Source organism: Tachysurus fulvidraco, chromosome 8 (genome assembly GCF_022655615.1).
Source record: "Tachysurus fulvidraco isolate hzauxx_2018 chromosome 8, HZAU_PFXX_2.0, whole genome shotgun sequence".
NCBI lineage: Eukaryota > Metazoa > Chordata > Actinopteri > Siluriformes > Bagridae > Tachysurus > Tachysurus fulvidraco.
Window position 1 is genome coordinate 21,415,622 of NC_062525.1, and position 23,754 is coordinate 21,439,375.

Genomic DNA, 23,754 nt, shown 5'->3' on the forward strand with positions numbered 1-23,754 from the left:
TCAGCATTATTAATTAAAAGAAATGGGTTAAAAATGTTAGAGAAAAAAAATGGATGCCCATTAAAAAAAAAAATCCACCTAGGTCTACGGGTTATTTGTAATATACAAATATATTTTCTATTTTCACCATCTGGAAACATTTGACACATCTTGATCATTTTTACAAAAAAAAAATAAATAAAAAATCACAAGCGATGTTTTTTTTTTTTTAATAACCATAAAATAAAACACACCACAGCCTGAATGTATAATCTGTAATACATTAAATACACAACCCAATACAGATGGTACAAACGCTGCTTAGAAAATTTACACACACAGGCGCAGCTGGCAGTTTTCAGATGTCAGAGTGCAACAAATCCAAAGTACAGTAAAATACACCAAATAGCATAAAAATAGATTTTAAAAAAGCTTCATAACATATACAAAATGTATAAAAAGATACTTTTGTTAAAATCACAATGATACATTAATTCACTTTACAGCTCCTTCAATGTGCACTATATCGATTTTTTTTTTCACTTTAGTGTTTCACGTTAGTTTTGCACTGTTTCCTTCTCGACCCAAACTCCACATGCCATATAGCTTAATTATAAAACTACAAAAGACATGGCTCATCTTCTCTTCAAGAGATTCTTCTGTATGTGTTACATATTTTTAACAAGACCAAGTTGTTCGGATAGCTGAATAGTCCCTGGACGTACTTTGGAGATTGTTAAAATACATGGAAGAGAAATGTAAGCTAAAAGAGTGTGTTTCACCCCACTGGGTTTGTAGACGCCTGCCCGAACCCACCCTCCAAGTTTGGATCACAAGCCGTTCTTTGTTTTGTCAGGAACTTAACATGCACTACTGGCTCTTTTTCCTAAACTCTACAGCTACAGCTCTTCACGCTGTAACTACAGAGTCATGCTTTTTCAGTGCTTAAAAAAATTCCTCTGCTGCCCACCAAAGGAGAAAATTCTGTACAAAATATTTTAAGAAAGTGTATTATAACATAATGGGCATTTCTTTTTAAATAAAAAAAAATCATTTAAGTTTCTAACTCTGTGAGAAACAGTAAGGATCTCTAACTCTTTTTAATGTTTGTTTTTGTAGCTATTAAATAAACTAATCGCTGAACATTTGATTTAAATGAGTGTATTATCTAAAATTTACCACAGAAATGTTTTCAACTATGGTCCGGTCATAATCCAGATACAAAGTGATACTATAACATTATAAGCATGAGGATTCAGGATGTGAAAGACTGCACACATGCTTGAATGTAGAAATAAACATAATATACATAATCATTCAAAAGGTAAGGGCCAATATTCTGTTCTCAATATTTAAATTTTATATAAATTATATAGTGTGTGAGAAATCATAACCTCTAGGATTTCATGCTTTTCCCCCCCACAACTGCAGAAATAAATGCAAACTCAAGAAAACCATTTCTTGGAGCTTTGTTTTGTTTTTTTAAATTAATGCTGAGTTTCAGCATCAAGAATCATCACAACACACAAATCCCTGTTCGATTCATGTGCATCAAAGATCAGTATAGCTCTCATAGAATGCCATTACATGTCTCCCTATGCAAAAAAGCACAAAAAAACAGCAAAATCGAATATTTTTTGTCCTTAACAATCACAGAACAAAAATCACAAAATCCTGGAGGGATTTTTTAATAATAGATGTTTGAAAGATTTTTCCCAGGTGTAATTTTTTAGGAATTTAATTATAAAAAAAAATGTTGTAAATTAATTTCTACTGGAAGTAGAAAAGCAAAAAATTGGCAAAATTGAGATTGGATATGATGAGATGTCTATTTACAACAAATAGTTGAATGCCATTTGCTGGTCATGTAAGAAAATAAAGGCATGATTAATGAGACATTAAGCAAGTGGTTTAAAACAATACCACATATTAAGTTAGCTTTTCAATATAAACTCATCAAAATCTGTTTTTGTTGGGGTTTCTTTAACCAATTCATTGAAATTTGCTGAAAGTATGAATGTTGATGATAGTGCTGAAGACTGGATTGTGATAGTGGTCAGAAATTCTATGTAAATAATAATCAAAAGACCTTAAAAATTCTTCTATGGAATACAGTTTTGTGCTGAAAATTCAGTATGTCAGTTCCATTTAAAACAGAATATTTCATTGCATACCACATACTGATCTTCTGCCTGGTAAAAAAAAACACATGATAAGCACCACTTGGTCTTGTGTTATTTATATATATATATATATATATATATATATATATATATATATATATATATATATATATATATATATATATATATATATAAATAATAACACACACACCTTCACATCCTTTCCCTCAAGCGTGTATCGCATACATCATGACCCGACGAGTGGTCACTTGCAGCGACAAGATCATGATCGCAAGAACACACTTGAATAACCCAACTGGTGTCTAACTCATTTGTTGCTCCTTCTTGCTTCTCACGAGTCCTTTTTTTTGAAAGTTGAGCAACTGCTGAACTTTTAAATAAACATTGATGCAAATCATGAAATCTTGATTCCACCAAGGAGAAAGTCGATGTGTGTGTGCAAGAGAGTGATCTACACCTGATGTCCACTTCTGTAGCTCTCAAAGAGTCTCACATTAACGTTAGGTAGAAAACCTGGTCGATCCAGACGTAGCCTGGAAACAGTCTAATGACACGATTTGAGCTGCCTGGTTTGGAAGACCAAAGAAAAGTAGTGGGATGGGAACAGAGAGGGAAATAGAGCAAGAAAAAACCAACATGAATATCCAGATGAGTCTATGTAGTGATTTCCAGATCCAGTGTCATTTGGTTCATACATTCTTACATGCTTCATTTGCGTTGTGTTTTTTTTTTTTTTTTAAAAAGGAACTCCCGTTGGCTCGTACCATTTATGGTAATACCAATAATTACAGCCATCCCTGTTGGATTGTACCATGTTCGGTTTACCCATAAAAATCGTGCATGGATTCATTTTTCTATCTTCAGCGGATTCACCGTTTGAATCGAATCTTTCATGATGTTTAAACGACCAAAATTGCCCAGGCTGTACACACACCGGATGCTACATTGGATTCTGAGTTTCCTCTAGGTTGGTCTTCACTAGAAAGTGTCCACACATTCATCTATCTATCCATTGTTCCATGACATTCACTGCTTCAGATGTAGTAGGGCTGTCAGTACACATTTCAGACAATTTTAGCACAAAATATTCTAATTTAACGATTATTTCATTTTTCAAACGGAAAAAATTTGCAAGCTTACAACATTCTGACAGCAGTCAACCGGTCAGCACGTTTTATACATTCTATTGACTGTTGTAAGAGCACTGCTCTGAATGTTGTTCTTTCGGCTGCTCCCCTTTTGGGGTCCGGTGCAGGTTAGCTCTTCAGTGGCTGGTTTAGCTCCCTGCCTAAGAATCAAACTCAGGCCACAGCTTTGCTGTGTCTCAATGTCAAACTGCATAGAACTTGGCATATAGTGCAGTAACAGTGTCCAAAACAGCAATCTTTAGCTTATGAATCTCTAAATGTTGCAAGATCTTCGAGATGTCTGATTAAAAAATGTGGCACAAATTTCACTTGTGGTTTATGTGATGTGATATCGCAGCATAGCTACTTGTTCTATAGCATAATAATATTGTTCTTTCCTTAATATTTAAATACTAAAGATTTAAATTACTTAAAACCAAGACAATTTTTTAAAGCAACCTGACAGCCCTAAAACATTGTATATAGTGCTTGACTCACTGAATCAGTTCATTCACTGGCTAGACCACTCTATGACAATCTAATTTACTGATTCTTTCATTCAAAGACTCCTTAAGTGACTCACTGATTCAATCATTCAATGACTCACTCAGCCCCCAACTGCTTCCCCCCTTACTGCCTCTCCTCAGGTGCACTCTCTCTGACCGCTCCAAGTTTCGGCCAATCCCAGGTACTCTGGATTTTCCGCAGTAGGCGTTACGTAGCCATTCACCTGTCTGGGTGGTGATGTGGCTCCTGCCACTGAAGCCCCACCCGGCACTTTAGCCACAAGATCCAAGTAATATGGATTGTCAAAAGCAGGAGACATGGGCACCAGGTACTCAGGGTTCTCCACGCTGCGCCCCGCGCTGATGCCGTTGTGTACACGCCTCTCTGTGGATTTACGTGGCAGCGTATTCGCCCGCTCTGATTGGACGTCCTGATTCACATACTCTGAGAAGATGCGAAAGAAAAAAACAATTTATGTGCTGTGTATTGCAAAAAAATATATTGCTGCACTGCTTCTATGCCTACATCACCTAGTGAACTTAAAACTGTTCAGGACACAAATTACCAAAATGTTGGATATTTGTTGTTATTTACCTGGTTGCGTGTGTGTTTTGCGCGGCAATGAGTGTGACGGGTAACTTATCGGGCCATCCACTTCCAAATCTCCATCCATGCACCCGGGGAAAGTGGGATCCTTACTGTAGCGTCCAGGACTGGAGGGAGGCTCGTCCCTCCCCCCATCCAGAAACACAGAGTCTGACTGGCCACCAGCAGAGCAATGTGATTGGCTTCGAGCCAGCGAGCGGTACTGAGAGCCTCCCCAATTTCCATTGGCCGTGGCGCCGACAGGAAGTGTCGGGTATAGACTCCGCCCCAAAGTGCTGACTGACGAGTGCATGCTCCGCCCACTCGGCACAGCGTCCGTCTCCAGTCCCAGGTCTGTGCTCTGATTGGATAGGATTACACAAAGCCATTTAATATGAACAGTTTAAGAGCAGAATTTTGTAGGTTTAAGTGGAATTATCGAGAGAGAAACACATCTGACCCTGTATGAGTGATGTCTCGTTAGTCCATTCGCCTGGTTCTCAAAGAATCCAGGTTGCGGCACCAAATACTCCTCGGCATCCAGCAGTTCCTTCACATTCCCGCCTTCTTCTTCCAGCAATGTCCGGTAAAACTTACTGTCCACCAGACTTGACAGACTCATCTGCTCATCATTCTGTACAAAACAGATTTGGGCTAAGATGTACAAAGTATGGTTGAAAAGATGGTGGTTGGGGTAAGATGCAAAGTTTAGTGAATTGTAGTACTATAAACTCTATGATTAAATGCCAGATATTTCTTTGATATTATTTGACTGTGTGTGGATGAAATTGAGTATGGTAATACCTATTTTGTTTATACTCATACTGCTAAGCTAACCCTCTCCTGCATTTTACAGTCTTTATATTAATCGTGTATGGTGCATGTAGCGTACGCACGGGAATGACAACGTAGCGTGGAGGATCTCGTGCCATAGTGCTGAAGTTATTCACCAGCTCCTTGAATCTGGGTCGACATTCAGGATCAATCATCCAGCCTGTCAATCAGAAATCAGATCAGATCAGAGAAATGAAAAACCCTTCTCGTGACTGGAACCTGGGTAATTTCTGATTATCGTGCCAGGAAATGCTAACCGATTAATATATGGTTTGTGCACTTGTGCAAGTTGATTTCTTACAATTATTTCAATCAAGAATACTGACCTGCTACTATGCTAACAGTGTACACTAGCTTCTGCCATATATGTATTTGTATACTTCACACTCACACTTGACCATGATCATGTAGACGTCGATGGTGCAGATGAAAGGCTGAGGGAGGCGTTCTCCTCGCTCCAGCAGCTCGGGGATATCCCGTGCTGGGATGAGATCATACGGCTTCATGCCAAAGGTCATCAACTCCCACACGGTCACTCCTGAATTGAAAAGTTATGAGAAAAAGTTTTTTTGCTGTTTTCAGCTAGTTTTTATTCAGTATAAATGTGTGGCTAGAACTGTAGACATTAATGTCCTGATACGGACCATAACTCCACACATCGCTCTGGTGAGTGAACTTCCTGTGAAGAATCGACTCCAAAGCCATCCACTTGATGGGCACCTGCGAGACATGATGTCATGGTTAGCAAAATCGCCACACACACACACACACACACACACACACGCACGCACGTACACACGCACGCACACACGCATGCACGCATACACGCACGCACACACACGCATACACGCACGCACGCACGCGCACACACACGCACACACATGCACGCACGCGCGCACACGCGCACACACGCACGCACGCGCACACACACGCACGCACACACACGCACGCACACGCACACGCACGCACACGCACACGCACGCACACGCACACACACGCACGCACACACACGCACACACACGCACACACACGCACACACATACCTTTCCACCGTCTGCATGGTACTCGGTTTCGTCTATGTCCAGGAGGCGAGCCAGGCCAAAATCTGTGATCTTTACATGGTTGGGGTTCCTCACCAGAACATTTCGGGCTGCCAGATCTCTGTGGACCAGTCGGGCATCCTCAAGATAACTCATTCCCTGTAGACGTTAACACACACACACACACACACTTGCCTGATGATGTCAACTGTGACTTCTGGTTTAATTGAATACTGTTTATTTATGCCCAGTATATTATATGTATTAAGATACCAACACACTGGTGACTTTTACTATATATAAATGTCCATTACAACATACTGCTGTTGAATACTGGACTCTGATTGGTTAGATGATGTTGTTCATCAACATTATTTATTCACTGTAGCCCATTTAGTCCTCTATATCAGACTGTGTGTTTCTGTACTTTACGTACAGTTGCTTTGGTGTGAATTACTGCACGGGAAACTCACCTTGGCAATCTGCACACACCAGTTGAGGAGGTACTGAGATCCGATGCGGTCCTTGTTCTCTCTGACGTAATCCAACAGGCAGCCGTATGGCATGAGCTGAGTGACCAGCTGCACCGTAGAGGTCAAGCAGATTCCCAACAAGCGGCACACGTATGGACTGACCACACCCGCCATCACGTACGCTTCCTACACACACACACACACACGTGTTGCTATTACTGTTCTACTAACATTCAACCTTGTTTACATTTATCCGGTTTCACAAAAACATTTCAAATTCTATGATAATGTACTGTGTACTTGTGTTAGAGAATTGCCATCACAAAAAAATCAAAGCCTTTTGTTTGGAGTTATGATTGGTATGAGGCATGACTTGTACACTAACTCACATCCAGAATTTCCTTGTTGGCTTTAGGGGAAGTGTTCTCACGCAACACTTTAATAGCCACTGGGATCTTCATGGTTTCTTCATCAGGTGTCCAGATCCCCTTCAAGGAAAGACAGCAAAATGCAACATAATTGCTTACAGAACTTCATAACATTAAATAACAAACAGCATAAAGAAACGATAGCAGTATAAAAAGTATGCATGTTTAAAATAAATCATAAAATAAAACGCCAGTTTTAAGCCACAATAGTAGCAGAACCACTGAAATGCTGGCTTTAAAAGCTGGCCGTTTTGAATTTGGGACCTGAAATTGTTGTCTAGGTTGCTTTAATTCACATGTATATGCGTGTTATTTAACCGTGTAGTGATTCTATTCCTTTTTATTATATTAAGTAAAAACGCATCCTACTTCTGATCCACTATTAGTAACCTGTAGGTTCAGTAGGTAGCATTTTGATTCAGCGCTTGTGCTGACCTTGTAAACAGTGCCAAATGCTCCTGATCCAAGAACACGCAACTTCTTCAGCTCTGTTTCCTTCAGGATGCGCATCTGAGCTTGATTTGGTTGTACTCCACTTGGTGTCAGAGGCTCCACCAGCTACGGGGGGGGGAAATCATATTATTAAAGAATTGCACAAGCGAGAATTCCTGCAGTTGAAGGCTAGACGTTAACCGTGATGTCGGTGGAATCTGCCATGAGTCACTTTCTTAAGAAACTCCCTATATGTCACACACCTATCCTACCTGTCTGACACAACTATTCCTTATATGGACATTCCTTCCTGTTCCTTTTTTTCTTGTGAAGTGTTGTTAATTTTCCACAATCTAAATGTATTCATGCATGACGTGCGATTTATCTGGAGAAACGCTTGAAGTTTTAGTTTGAAGCAAATGGTGATATTCTACAGAATTCTCTTTCCTTCTGCAGATAAAGACTTGTGTACAAAAGTCTTTTCCTATTAATCTACTGACACATACAGGGTTAATGTTGATATTCCCTGTGATCTGCTGTCTTTCACACTGCTGCACTGGTCGGATGAGACTTTGTACTGTACTTGTTTAGGTGCTAAATTGTTTAGCTTTGGCTTAGTCCACATTAGAGCACAATGAAACAACTGTGAATAGGAGTGTCACTTAAATATGATACAAAGAAGTCAAATAGAAACAGAAAGCAGCATTAAGATATTTATTTTTTTGCTCACTACACCGACACCAAAACAGTGTATTCAGATTATCGACTGATTTTTTTTTTTAACATTTGTTAGTGTGGACTAGGCATTAATCGTTAACTAGCTTATAAGCAGCGTTCTTTGGTTCTCGAACCTCGTGCTCCTGCCGACGTCTCCTCAAAGTCTCCTTCTTCTTCAGCTTCTTTTGCCGGCACAGATAGAAGATGAGCAGTCCCAGAAGGATGACAAAGAGAACCACGCCACCGATTGCTGCTATCGTCGTCCCGGGTCTGTCGACCAGTCATTTTTGGATTTTAACATTTTTTTTAAATGCTCCATTTTCTTTGACTTTTTAAATTACGCATCACAACTGGTACTATTAGATGTCGAAACTTTTTGCAGATTATTTAATGCTGTGTAAAGAGCTTACCCGGTTTTCTGGTGAACTGGACATCCTCGGTCATCCATTGTACAGCTAACAAAAAAAAAACAAAAAAAAAAAACACAAACACTGATGATAAACCAACGCAATCGATTTTGTGTGAAAAAGGGAGGGAAGGGTTGAACGGTGTACGTTCAGGTTTCTGCCAGGGTGCTCACATTGGGCTCGCAGAGTCCGATTATGTTCAGATTATGCGTGTGGCGTATAAATTTGACATATTACCGGTGTGTAGTTTACTCCTTTGTTAAACAACTGCAGTTTTGAGTAAAATGTGTGTGTTTTGGGAGGCGTTTACTTACGAGACGGTGCAGTTCGTGGCACACTGCACGCAGTGTCCGCTCTCATTGGCGTATTTCCACGTGGTGTGTTGTTCCTCCTTAACGCCGCTCGGGCAGCGCTCAACACACATATCACCATCCTGAAAGTGTACACACTCCACACAGTTGTTTGCTCCCTACAATAAAAAATAAAAACAGTTTCACTGGATAAAGTAAATTAACACCTAAATACCTCAATAACAATGTGTGCGTTATTAAAATGTCTTACAGGGCCAATGCAGGACGCGGAGCCATTGATTAGCCGACACTCGGGGTGACAGGAAACGCATGAGGATCCGTCGATGAACTCTCTAAAGGCACTACACGCACACACAAACACATTCTCGAATGTTTTTCAGCAGTTATGAAATGTTAACTGTTATACATTATTGGTGATATATTAATAAATTATTCAAATAAAATATTAGTAAACTTACCCATGCTGGATATTGCACTGCTGCACACACTCCATACCTCGCTGAAACAACTTACACGACACACACTGACTTGGACCAGGACCCCAGCAGCTTCCATTAGCACACAGTGAGTCACACACATGACCCTCAGCCACTGAAACACAAACACACACAGTTCATTCTCAAACAGAAATTTATAATTTGGCCAAAATTAATTTAGTTAGTTTACACTGAATATTCTGAAGAGGAAACACCCACTGTGTGTGAGCGTTTGTGTGTGTGTGTGTGTGTGTGTGTGTGTGTGTGTGTGTGTGTGTGTGTGTGTGTGTGTGTGTGCGTGTGCGCGTGTGTGTGAGAGAGAGAGAAAGTGTTTGGTGTGTGAGAGTGTGTGTGTGTGAGATTGTGGAGTGTGTGTCAGTGTGTGGTATGTGTGTGTGTGTGTTACCACAGGTTTTGGGGTCTCGATTGTTGTTGCTGATGAGGTTGAGCTCCTGACTTGAGTAGAGCAGAGAGGCCCAGGGAAGAGATGACGTGTAACACAGCTTGGAGTTGTTGTGGATAAGCACGAGGCCGCCGCTAACGCGCCGCAAAGAACGCAGGCCAAGAGACTCAATGTCTAGAGACTGAACTCCCAAAGAAAACACACCCCTAGAAGTAAAGAGAGACAGAGAAATATAAATGTAAAATATAAAATAAGATAATATGTCAACATTTTTTCCATTTCTTTGCTTCATGCTCAGAAATAAATCCACCTGGGATTATTTAATGCTCCTGAAATTGCCTGATTTTTCTTGAGCAGAAAGAATCAGGGGTAGAAGATACAGACTGTAAAAGGAAATTGACTTTCAAATAAAATATAATGCATCATAAAAACAAGAGGCAAGTAAAAAAACAAAAAACAAAGTGATGCCATACGAATGAGAACATGGCAAAGTTTCAAGCATTCACTCTCAGTATTCAGCATCTTATAAAACAGCACTCGAACCAGCACGTCATATTTGTATTGCTATTGAGTTCAAACTACTGTATGTTTATCTTATAGTATATGGAATACCTTACTTTCCACTACAGGAAAAAGGTATGAAACTGATACAGTGCAATACACAGGAAGCATACATTGAGGGGATTTATAACCACATATAGGTACATAATTGAATTTTTTTTTTTTTTGCAGAAATCTGTCTGAATTTTCTGTTTTTCTGTTTCAGTTTATTCCTTATTGATCAACAGAATTCTGTTTGTGAACTGAGGAAGTCGACCGTCGGACTAAACACGACCGGCATGTTAAAACGGTCGCACAGCTCGATGATTAACTTTAATCTTTAACTTTAGACACATATTTTTGTCATACTATCCTTGGAAGGATACCGAAACAGTGGTTCAGCTGAAACGCAAGTGAAAGATGATCGACAGGTCTTACTTGTAAAGAATTCGTCCTCTTATGACCTTTAAGTTTTCGAACACACTCAGGTCACTCCGGTTCTCTGGCCACGCATCGATGTAGAGGTAACCTGGAGAAAACACTCATTAGTGATTGTCGGGTTCTTACACAAATACGACACAAACACATTGAAATGCTTTATTAACCACTAAGAGGAAAGATCGTTTGTAATAAACTAATATACTAATACACTAAACAGATGGCTGTGATGAACTCATGCACTCGTGTAAACAGGCACACACTCGCATAGTCATCAGTGACAGTGACATACAGCTAAATACGGTGACACATACTCAGAATTCGTTCTCTGCATTTGACCCATCCAAAGTGCACACACACAGCGTGACCACACACCGGGAGCAGTGGGCAGCCATTTATGCTGTGGCGCCCGGGGAGCAGTTGGAGGGTTCGGTGCCTTGCTCAAGGGCACCTCAGTCGTGGCCGGGCCGAGACTCAAACCCACAACCTTGCCACGACTTGCCCCATATGACTCGTATGGTCATAGTCTTACATACTCAAACACTCACAAACTTATTCGTCCACACAGACACATACATGCAGGTTCACATGCTCACAATCCAAAGCACTCACACGGACACTCGCACACCTGCGGACTCACAAACCGCATACGCACACTGATTCACACGCATACAAAAAAACTGCACGTGCTGCGACACACTAACAGACATGCAGACTCGCACTGTGTTATTGTGAAACTGTATGTTATATGATGTGTATGAGAGCTACCTGTGATCTCCTCTAAAGTTCGGAACACTTCGAGGTCGCTCGACCGTAGGCCTGATAAATTACTGCGTAGGTCCCTGTGGAGGAAACGCGCACACATTTTGTATTTTACATTTAAAACCACACACAGCCAGCTACAAAGTCTTTCTCTTCCAGTTCTAAGATTTCCCCGAATGATTCTTCCATGCAGATCACATTGGTATATGAAGAGAACAGTAGAGTAGAAAGGTGCACCACCACTTCACCAATGTCAGCTAAACTTTCCTTGCGGTCATATGAGGATTCCACAGTTCTGCGATTTCTTAACAAATGAAAAGTTCAATTGGTGGGAATTTATAACTGCATGGTTGTTGTCGGTCAGCAGATGGTTTGAAGAGTCAGAGAATTTATTATGCTCTGGAATGATCATCAACTGACAATTCCTAATGGCAATACACGTACCCTTGAAAAGAGTGTGTAAGGAAGGCCAGACTGCCGTAGATCTTCTTACAGCCCTGGAAGGAAGCGATGTTGGAGGAATTCACAGCCATTACCCCCTGAAGGTTCCCCATCCCTACACCATAACACACTGAGCCACAACACACATACGCACACACATGAAATCTCTATTAGTTAAACATACTAATAATGATACAACAGAAAATTTCACTGTTCTACATCTCAGACAGGCAGAAAGAGAAAAAGGAAAGACGTCTGTCTTTCTGAGAGAGAGATAGACACACACAGACAGACAGACAGACAGACAGACAGACAGGAGTCTTTATTTGTATTACACACACAGTCCTACCTTTTGGACATTCTCCTTCACACTTCTCACATTTCTGTGTCTCCTGGCCATCTGGTTGGACGATGACGACCTCCTGATTGTCTTTAGGGCAAACCATTGTGCAAGCAACATCCATAGCCAAATAGTTATCTACAGAAAAATAATGAAAGGATAAGAAATAAAGAAAAAGCTTTCCCCGTTTACTCTACAGTGTTTGTATTTAAAAGTGCATGACAGGTTAAAAAGAAAAGAAAAAAAAACTTTACTGGGACATGTTTTCACACAGGTGGCACCAAAGCTGAACTTCTTATTGGGGTTTGGTTTGGACTGATATGTCACTGGGTCATAGATGGAGGGAGGAGGACAGTTTTCTTTACACGTGCCACTGTCGTTAAGGTGTCGACAAGCCTGAGGAGAATGTGAAGAAAAAAAAAAAAGAGAGAATACAAGGTAACTCCAAGTTCAGGATAAAATCCCATTAAATACAACTGTGAAAAGAAACACACACCAGACAGTCTGAGTCTTTGGGACCAGTGCAGCCTGCAGCACACTGCACATGACAACAGTCGCTCGCATCGAGACCCTTACAGCGCTTACAGCCTGACGTACAACGCACGTTGGTCACTGAAAAACACGCAAACATACACAAGCCAAACAGAAATGTTTTCACTGTCATTTAGAATAACATTTATTATTCCACTTCTAATTATGACTTCAAAATTGAAAGCTGTTTTATAAACTAGACAATGAATTATCACCGTTAATGTTCAAAATCCGAATAAAAGTAATGTTAGAAATGGAAAGGAAATCTGAAAGTGGAAAAAATCTGATAGTGTAAAGAAAGGATAGAAATGTAAAGATAAGATCAAATTATCTACGAGTTTACAGAAAAAGCAAATAACAAATCAATCAATCAATCAATCAATCAATCAATCAATCAATCAATTAATCAATAAATAAATAGAGAGAGAGAGAGAGATGTAAAGAAATGCCAAAAGAAAAATGGAAATGGAAAATTCAACATGGAAAAAAACTGATACTATAAACAAAAAAAATGTAGGGTAAAAAATTCCAAAGATAATCAGACGGTGACAAGAAAATCATTCAGTGTAAAGAAAATCTGAAATCTTAATAAAATCTGATCATTTGATAATATCAAGAAAATACACATCAACTTTTTCAGCTATAATATGAGAGTAAGTGCTTACATGTTTGGCAGTCAGCTACATTGGGGCCCCAGCATCCCCTGGCGTTACATGATCGAGGACAAGCTGCACCTGTTGCATAATGTAATGTAAACGTAATGTAAAATGTACATTTCTTATGTAAAAATACATAAGACCATCCTTAAAAATATTCTTGTTTGCCGTAACCCGACCGACCCTGTCAATTTATTTATTTATTTATTTTTGCTTTAGTCCAACCGACTTGCTGCTGGTAAATCTGCGTTAAGAAAGACCAATTTTTTTCTTACTCTTTAAACAACTTATACAAAAGCAATAAAATATTATTAATTATATTTTAGTAAGTATTGTAAATATATCAATTGCCTGGGACTACATACAAACGAAGGCTACGTTCTTTCTTTTAAATAAAAGTTTACCGGATGTCACACTATGGCCTGTGTGTTCGCTTCGTCTCATACTCTCATTCACTGTCAGAGTCAACGGTTCGTGCTTGGTAATGATGGCTGCGGCTGCAGTAAACAAAATGTTCGCGGTCACCGTTCAAAGTCATACGGGTTCGGGCACCATAATACATCTAAAAATTCATTAAAACAGCTCGACACCGCTTTAACTTGCCGGTTGCAATGATGCGCCCGAAGGCATGGTTTTAAGGCCCAGTCAGTGACGTCACGATATGCTAATTTGTTTAAATTCACACATACGTAATCACCATCACCAAAATTGTACTTTTTTTTTCATTGAAACTTGAAAAAATATATACACTTACCTACCGACCCGTTTTTTTTGTTTGTTTTTTTTTTTTTACTGTTACTGCAAACCAAAATATTTTTAAGGATGGCCTAATCAAAAAGCGTCATGTAAAATAAATAATTTCATCATCAAAATGCCTGGTAATAGGTTAAAAACAGGTTAAAAGGTCATGCTCACAGTTAGGTGCTGCTGACTGGAGATACTGCAGTTTTCCGTTTAGATCCTGATCAGCCATGATGTCATTCCAGGTGATAGATTGAGGGTTTGGGAAACACAGATTGGGATTTCCCCAGATGTAAACATCACCCAGTAAAATCTCTAATGGAGAGAACAACCCAGTGTTAATTAGCAAGCTTAATACCAAAAACTTAATATAGTATTTTACTGAAAGCTCCATACCCGTCAGACTCCTGAGCCATAGCTGACTGACTCTGGTGTTGTCCAGAACAGCAAGTGCGTAACTCGAGTTGTACAGCTGACTGCCTCTGATGATGCGCAGATTCTCCAGAGGAACCATGGTCACGGAGACGTGGGCTATCAGCACATAGCCCTGAACCTCCACTATACCCTACAGACAGAATATCACCAATGTAACTACAATCATCAATGTCAACATCATCAACTTCAGTTTTATATTCAGCTTGTTCTTCTGTCTCGTGTTAGCCTATAGTGGGCATCTACAGAGCATTGAATAATGTTCCAAGACCAGTAGTTTGAGGGGAAAAGGTGACTTCCTTTGTCAGAAGTAATCATTGTGGTTAATTTTGTAAAGAAAAGTAAAAAGAAAGCTTTGAAATGGAAAGAAAAGATGTAAATATAAAGGAAGCCAAGTAAATGAGAATCTGATATTGAAAAAAAAAAACAAACACCAGATATGTAAAGAGCAGATGACATTCTAAAGAAAAATATAAAATGTAAAGAATATCTGAAAGACTAGAAGTGTATAGAATGTTTAGACATGTAAAGCACAACTGATTCTAGACAAAAAAGAACATTTTAAGGTAAGTTAGATATGTAAAAAACAACCTGATAGCTTAAAGGCAACCCTGAAGTGTAAAAGATTACAATTTAAAAATAAATCTGGAAGTGAAACAATTTGCAATTTTATAACAATCAAGATATTTAAAGAAAAGATTAAGACAGGGTAAAAGGAAAGCTAGAGGTGTAAATGAAAACTGAGTAAAGAAATGCTAGATGTGAAAAAAAACAACAAAAAAAACTGACAAACAATAGCTGCAATTGTAAAGAAAAGCCAATATTGTAAAGATAATATAGATGCTAATAAAAGAAAAGCTAAAAGTGTAAAAGGAGAGCTATCACTGTAAAAGGAATAAAAGAATAATGTGTAAAGGCAAGCTGATAGTAAAAAATAAAAGCCATAAATGCTAAACTACTGTAGGCATGAAAAGGAAAGTGTAAAGCAATGGGGACCGTCTCAATATAAACTGAAAAAAAAATAATATAAAAATAAAACTCATCTGGAAGCTGAAATTTTTAAAGAAATGTTGAACAGTATAATCATGAAGCTGATAGTGATAGAAGTGTAAAAAAATGATATTGTATAGAAAAGCTAGAAGTATAACTGGAAAAAAAAACCCTGAAATGTAAACTTGAAAATGGATAATTTCTCAATGAATGTACTTTACTATTACCTTAAGGAAGGAGAGATCTGAAATCCCTTGTAGGTGCGTGATCTCCAGGTTGCCATGAACGACCTGGCAGCCGGTGTAAAGGAGTCGTAGCATCTCATAATGGTTCTCCAGACTGGAGGGAAATGCCAGCTTCATATCCGTACCCAGACATACTGCAGGATCAACAAGCACAACGTTATTAAGAGTGTCGAGTGACCTGTAATCCTCGACTCAAAACAAGAACCTGTTTCCTAGACACTGGCTAATCCTAGTCCAGTGCTAACAAGGATTTATGTTCCAGACAATCAACAATGAAATTTAGACCAGGGCTCAATCCATGACCAGGGAGCAGGCCTATTACAATTAGTCCAGGATCAGGTGTCACCAATACTGTGCCAAAAGTTCAAACCGAGTTCAGAAGAATTTTAATAAAAACAAGATATCAAACTATATACTATGTAAATATAATATTATATGTAACAAGTTTGGACTGAGAACTACCCTCTGAGGAACTCCTGGTACTGCTCAGTGGGGTGGCAATGCTTTGGGCAGCAAGTAACTATACATTTTAGAACTACATCATAAGATAAGTGGAGCTGATGATCTGGACAGGTCTAAGCTCCTGGAGAGAATTTTTGGTAAAGTTTTATAAAAAAAATTCAAAACATTATCAAAACTTTCCCAAATTCCAATTTGTCTAAAAAGGTACAACGTGTTACAGTCATAGGGAAAAACCTGTCAGACTTGCAAAGTGAATGGGATGTCTACTAAAGCAAAATGATCCTGAGAACTCCAGGTAGACAAAATGATGTGCTGTTTACATCACAGAGTGTTCCCGACAAGAATGTCGGAGAGAAAAACAACATGAAGCGTCTCGTATTTGGATTCCAAAATGTTGCTGTACTGGCACTACTACTTTTTTCTCCAACATCAATTTGTCAGACATTGGTTAGATCAAGCTCAATCTCTTCCAAACACACACACACAAACACACACAAACACACACAAAGGCATTTGCAAAGGTTAAACATTAACTACTAAACACACACTCCTATCTACATATGTACTATCAACACCAAAACATGGACGATGTCCCAGTCACCACAACAGGACAGTGACAGAGCAAAAAGTCCCTCTGCTAAATATTTAATATCCATCCCCCCATCCAAACATTCCATCACAGGGCCACAAGAGTGTGTGTAAGGGCTGGCCAGTGGCCTTGAATAGAATCTGACCCACTTCCTGTCTCCCCTCACATACTCCCCTCTTTTGTCTCAGTCTTTTTCTGTATCCCTGCCTCTGATTTCACTGCTGTCTCTCTGTCTCTGTGCCTCTTTCCATCTCTGTCTGTCTGTTTCTCTCCCTGTATTCTCATTCTCTCTCTCTGCTAGTTCTTATGTCTGTACACGTACATGTGTGTATGTGTGCATGCCTCGGTCTAGATCGGTCTCTCCTTCTCAAAGTCTCTTTATCTTTTTTTTGTCTGTGTCTCACTTTCTGTTTCTCTGGTAAATTCTACACTGTATGTGGAAAATAATTAACATGCACTCTCACCACAGATACTTAACACACACACACACACACACACACACACACACACACACACACACACGAGAGAGAGAAAACAAAAGCTATTATTACTGTCTTGGCAAAAATAGACGGAAAATTCCCTCATCACGACAGCTGACTACACGGCGTGTAAATATCTCCAATTTAAAAATAACCTTCAATACAAACCGATTCACTTTCACGGATTACTGACAGAAATGAGATTTGTTTCAAGTGACTCGCTTAATACCTCAATCCAAAATATCATCTCTGTGTTAGAAATGAGACGTGAGTGACAGGCTGCATTCAATTCAGCTAGCATTCAATGCTAAGTGCAATTCCAGTCTTGCTCAAGTTGTTCTGAGCATTTGATCAGTCGTTTCCCAAAACATCTGAGGTAAATGTTGATATTCCTGATAACATTCAGTGAGTCAACAGTATATCGATTTTTATCGACCTCCCTGTGTCTGTCTGTATGAGTTTAATTAGGTGTAGGTTCTGTCTAATATATTTTAATACTGATATAAAAAGGTATGAACCACATCTATTAGCCTTAAAAAAGGTAACAATATAGTAAATCATTTTTGTAATAAAATAAAAAATGTAATATGTTTTTAAAAAAAAGGAAATCAGTGTATTTATATTGCACCTTTCTTACATTAACGTTCAGTGCAGCAAAGGTGAAGATAAAATAAAAATAGATAAAATAAAAATGTTATACACAATATTATTATTATTATTCAAGAGAAAATAAAACTTAATTAATTCAAGATTTTAAAGTTAAAATTAAGTAAATAAAGAAATTAAGGAAGAAACCTTGAAAGGAATCAGGCTCAGAAGTAACCTCATCCTCATTTGGGTGAACAATAAATAATGTAAATATAAATAATGTCCTTTCTACAACAGTTTTTAGTTGAGTGGAATTAAGCAACCAAGAGCTGCTGAGGCCTGCGCAATTTCCAAGTTCACCACAGACCCGACACTAATTCCTTCCTGACCAAGTTTTCAGATGATAATGACATTTAACTTGCTCATTTAAAACATATTAATTAATCTATTATATACTAACAAATTAATACAAAATTCTTGTCATTTAAAAAAAATTATGTATAAAAATATATAATTTGCAGGGGTTTTTTTTACTCATAGGATCAACAATCATACAGAGCACTGGTATGGTATAGTATAGTATAGTATAGTATAGTATAGTATAGTATAGTATAGTATAGTACAGTACAGTACCAAATAACAAAACAGAGGAATGGGAAATGTACAAAATGTGCATGACGGCTGATGGAGAGACTGAGAAAGAGAATGTAAATCAGCACTCAACGTTGAACCCAGACACACCTTCACTTGGAACCACACTACTGCTTGATGACATCATACAAGCTGATGTCACTGATGTACCTGACGATCAACCAATCAAACTGTTAACAACCTATACAAACCAGCGCCTTTAAAAAACAAATCTGTCAACCGATTGGTCAGAAACATGATTGATTATATTTTGCATCGAACACCCTTTTCCAGAACAAATATTATGATATCAATTATTAGAACATGTTTTTATTGGAAATTCTTCTTTGTACATTTAAGCGCTAAGTTTGAGGAAAAAGAAAAACCTCGAAGCAGCATCATATTGTGTACACTCTCTCTCTTTCACACACAATCCTTGAACAAACGAGTATTGCTCAACAAACAGGAAGAACAGGATCTGGACCGGCTGTGGTGTGTGTGAGCGCGCAGGTGATGAGTGCACGTACACACACTCACACACACACACACGCACACTCGTACAAAGTTTGGTGAACCATGAATACAGAAGCAATGCACAAATTCCTGAAGTATGACACATTCATATGAGACGGAAACGTCCAAATGCTCCCACACAAAGACAAAGTCGATTCCTGCACAGAACCTAATGTTTTATTCCTCTTTCTCCATAGCAATACATCAAAAACACCTAGGACACAAGCCATCCCTTACAAGGTGAAGGAAAAAAAAAAAAAAAAAAAAAAAAAAATATGACCCAAGACACTCCGGTGGACAAATGTCTTTTAAATCTTTAGATTCTAACCGAGCGTAGTCATGACATATTATTAGTCATTAATGAATTCATTGGATCTACTGAACAATAATATAAAATAATCTTGATGCAATGTCATGGCTTTGTGCAAATAAATTGCTTTCAAATAAGGTGGAAAGCAAATCTGAAAGAAACCTGTAGTGTTTGTAAAGTTGTTGCTTATTTTATCATCACCTATGCAATAAGATTTTGATTATGATTTGATTGAAGATGACATCAAAGACTGGCAGACAAAATCTCACACGATGACCTAATACAGGAAAGTATTACAGTAGTGGTAAGCTGAAAGATCAGCACAGACTTATATAATATTTAACATATTCACTTCAATGGCATCCAATAATTAAAAAAAAGGAACAAATTTTAATCGGCATGTTGGTCCATTTTCACTTCTGCTACATTACCAACAAAGCCATTCGCTACCTTCTGGACTACATTCTACAGTGTGATCTAGCCAGTGCTTCATCTCCTATGAAAGAGAGCAATGCAGCAGCACTTTAATCCTTTCACACTAATACTGCTGTCAACAAGAGTCATTTGTCCACTTGAAGATCTCTAAATAGCCAAGCCAAGTCTCTGCTCTCTTCTGGGACTCTGAGTCCAGATTTGCTATCTCTATGCTGGATTTCTCACTAATATGACATTGAGCATCATTGCACAATGCTGAGTGAGAAACCTAGTAACAACAACAATGTCCTCAAGTTAACATATAACCACAAAATTCTTACAAGAATAATGAAAATGGCTACAGTGCATTTGAGGTTTGAACAGCAGTCCAGTTGGTTACAGTGGAACTGGAGGATGGGAACTGTAGTCCGACTGGTTACGGTGGAACTGGAGGATGGGAACTGTAGTCCGACTGGTTACGGCGGAACTGTAGGATGGGAACTGTAGTCCGACTGGTTCTAGTCTGACTGAAATTAGAAGCTCTTGTCTGATTTTTACATTGTAACTATGGATGAGTGTTGGGGTCTGATTGGCCACAGTACAGTATAAATGTGGAAGGGAACTGTGCTCCAGTTGGTGACAATGTTGGGGCAGAAACTGGGATATTACCAGTGTAGTGTGGCTAACAAACTGCAAAGCTAATAAAATGCTGACCCATAAAATACTGACTTCTAAAACAACGTTTGTGTAACAAAATTGAAATAACAGATCAGTGTGTGTAATGAGATCTAACTAGAATCTGCTTCATGAACTTCATACACAGTTAAAACAATCCACAGGGAGGCCTCAGCTTATTCCCACCTATTCTTTTACAATCAATAACACACTCACCTGTGTGCAACATTCCAAGATTGTTCCGTGAGTAATCAGAACCCTGACACGTTGTGACCTTTGAAACTACCAGGAAAGAGTCTGTATTTGTGTGTGGGTGTATGTGTGAGTGTGTATTTTAGAGAGATATACTTGAGTTTTATTTGCCTTTTTGTGTCGCCTGAAACAGTCTGGTTGACCTTCCTGAAAACAAAACAAAAATTAATCTATTCTTCATGATGCATTTTTTATCATGGCCTGAGATTCTGTTAGCTAAACAAGAAATTTGTGCAATTTAGAATAACAGTGGAGAATGTCGCGCATATTCACGGTCGGGTTACGCAGCTGGTCAAATCTAACAATGAAGATTCCACTCTGGTTACTTCCCTTTTTGCAATATAGCACTTGATCCAGAATATAATTATTACATTATTAATGATTCAAATTATTAATTATTAATAAAGCATAATGAAATTTATAAATCCAGATCATCATTTAACAGCAATGTTTTCATTGTTGACTTATATTTTATTTTTAATTGTCAGTTCAATATGGTGTTAAAAAAAAGAGATACATTATTATCAATCAATCAATCAATCAGTCAATCAATCAATAAATAAATAAATAAATAAATGTCCCCAGTCAAATTTCGGAAGGCTGTAATTATGAGGTCTGAGGTGTGAATAGCAATGAACTGTGCAATTTCTTGATTTTTTTTTTTTTTGTACGCATGTGGTTGTAATTGTTCTAATTTTCTCACTAATTTAGTCGGCCTTAACACTTAAGCCATTGTTGTTTGTGTTTTCATCACATTCTACATATTCTCCAGGTTATCCAGGTGCATCCGGATAAGCAAGGAATACAGATTTTTTTTCCTGAAATTCCTTCATCGCAGTCCTCTAAAGTCCACAATTTGTGCGATATGCATCACATTACTTCTGCAGCATTATATATAATGTGTTTGTGAACAATTGAAATAAAAAAGCATTATCATGCACTCATTTTTCTCAAGCATATCAGCATTTGTTTACCTCTCCAAGTCCCAAGTGTAGTGTTTATGGTGCATATAATTGCAGTCTGTCTTGCTGTTGTCAGTTAAAAGTTACGTGTGTGTGTGTGTGTGTGTGTGTGTGGACACTACATGACATGACCTAAAAGATCATATTTCAAAGCCACTGATTGTGATTGCAGTGTGCCATCCTGTGAGAGATGATTATTACATCACCTTGATGTCTGAAAAGTTTGTAGTCACGTTCATTATATTATTTTATATCCTGACTATACAATCATGGTAAATGTGATGTATTGCAATACCGATAAACGGAGAGAGAGCGATATATCGGTGCAGCCCATTGCAACTATGTAGCGCTTTGTATACACTTCTGACGTCTAGATAAAACATAAAACGAATCTCATGTGCGTGAGACTTTAGATTAGTGCGTTTTTCCACCCAAAACTAGTCAGCATTGATGGTTTGGGGTGAGAAATCTTCCACAGAGACCCACCTTCTCTGGTCGCGACTCCAGTCATTCCCAGAAGCCACAGCAGCAGGACGAACTGAAAACTTCTCGCCGCCTCCATCGGGTTTCCGTCCACCATTCAGTCCATATTCATCGCTTGTGTCTTTTGTTGCGGTGTTAAATCCGATCAATGATCCTCGGGCTGATTACTTTAGACTTGAATGACTCTTAAAAATCTTCCGAGGCATAAATAAGTCGCATCGGCTTTGTTTTGTTTTCTTTCACCCTTTTCAATCTCGACAACTTCCTGCCGAGTTGTGAGCGCGCCCGAGAGACAACCGAGAGAGAGGGAGACTTGTCAGTTTCGGCCGCGGTGACGCGCGTTCCTAGTCAAGGCGCGCGCTCGTGGGCACGGTAAAAGCGGCGCGCATCCGTGCTCTCCACATTGATTTTACTAGTCCCTGTTATAAGAAGTGCACTAGATCTACCACGTACAAGTAACTTCTCTTTTGTATAAGTGCGGTGCTTAGGGAACATTTTGGAAGTCAATTAGCTACGTACTCCTTATTGAAGTGCACTACCTAGGGAGCAATTTTGCACTCATGCATTTGTTTATAAACAGTAGCTTGTGTTATGGCATGGAAACTATATAGTGAACTATATCTCCATTTAGTATTCAGTGCACTGTATATCCTTAGCTCATCACACCCCTTGTCATGGAATATACAGTATACCGTGAACATCATGTGCATTTGTTCCATTTACAAAAACTTTCTACTATGGCATCAACAATGTATAAAGTATATGCATACATGCAATTGATAATGAACCTCTTTTTATTTGAATCTTTACATAATTACATAGGAAGCAATATGCCCTATGCAGCACCATGTGTGTCTAAACTTGTGAGGCGTTTGAGACGTGGCCGGGGTCACACAGTCAGAACTGGATGGATGAGTCTATTGTGATTGTGTACTCACCTAATCAAGTGCTTAATTAAGTATTACTCATGCACAGACGCAGATTGTTTTCAGGCTTGTTTATGACAGTTCAGCGACGAGTTTGACCTCTTCTCACACACACACACACACACACACACACACACACACACACTACATTCCAGGAGTTTACAATGGCATGCTCTGCCACGCACTGATCACAAGCCTGATTGTGTCTCAGCACTCTGGTAAAGAATACACTCCTTTCACGAGACTCTCCAACCTCCTCCCACACTGTGTGCTTGTGTACTCCAGCCTCATTTTTGCCTAGAATGGGTCCCTCTATTGGATGTGCTATAAAATACTTCATGTGTCTTGCACTATTTCTGATGTGGTATACCATCTGATGTGTTCTTATAATTTTTTTTTACTAACATGAGAGTACATATTATAAGCACTATGAAAAGTATAAACAAAAAGCTCCTAGCCAAATCTAGTGCACTTTATGTTTGGTAATTTTGC

At 38.8% G+C, this 23,754-nt stretch overlaps 1 protein-coding gene across 2 annotated transcripts; it reads right to left on the reverse strand.

Annotated features, from left to right (window-relative positions):
- Positions 1 to 193: 193 nt before the first annotated feature.
- On the reverse strand, positions 194 to 22,711 carry erbb2 (erb-b2 receptor tyrosine kinase 2). 2 transcript variants are annotated; one of them, XM_027159119.2, is made up of 28 exons: positions 22,340 to 22,711; positions 21,003 to 21,038; positions 15,962 to 16,113; positions 14,709 to 14,877; positions 14,487 to 14,627; positions 13,581 to 13,649; positions 12,881 to 12,996; positions 12,639 to 12,780; positions 12,394 to 12,522; positions 12,048 to 12,174; positions 11,610 to 11,683; positions 10,842 to 10,932; positions 9,867 to 10,069; positions 9,443 to 9,575; positions 9,235 to 9,325; positions 8,988 to 9,142; positions 8,677 to 8,721; positions 8,401 to 8,536; positions 7,553 to 7,675; positions 7,079 to 7,177; positions 6,690 to 6,875; positions 6,220 to 6,375; positions 5,821 to 5,896; positions 5,568 to 5,714; positions 5,239 to 5,336; positions 4,803 to 4,976; positions 4,352 to 4,703; positions 194 to 4,201 (listed from the first exon to the last, which is right to left on the reverse strand). In XM_027159119.2, the coding sequence occupies exons 1-28, from the start codon at positions 22,431 to 22,433 to the stop codon at positions 3,894 to 3,896; spliced, it is 3,822 nt and encodes a 1,273-aa protein (XP_027014920.1). In that variant the 5' UTR covers positions 22,434 to 22,711; the 3' UTR covers positions 194 to 3,893. The 2 variants fall into 2 exon arrangements, with proteins under 2 accessions (XP_027014920.1, XP_027014921.1); XM_027159120.2 differs by lacking the exon at positions 21,003 to 21,038 and having other exon boundaries at positions 22,340 to 22,710.
- Between the last annotated feature and the right edge of the window lie 1,043 nt (positions 22,712 to 23,754).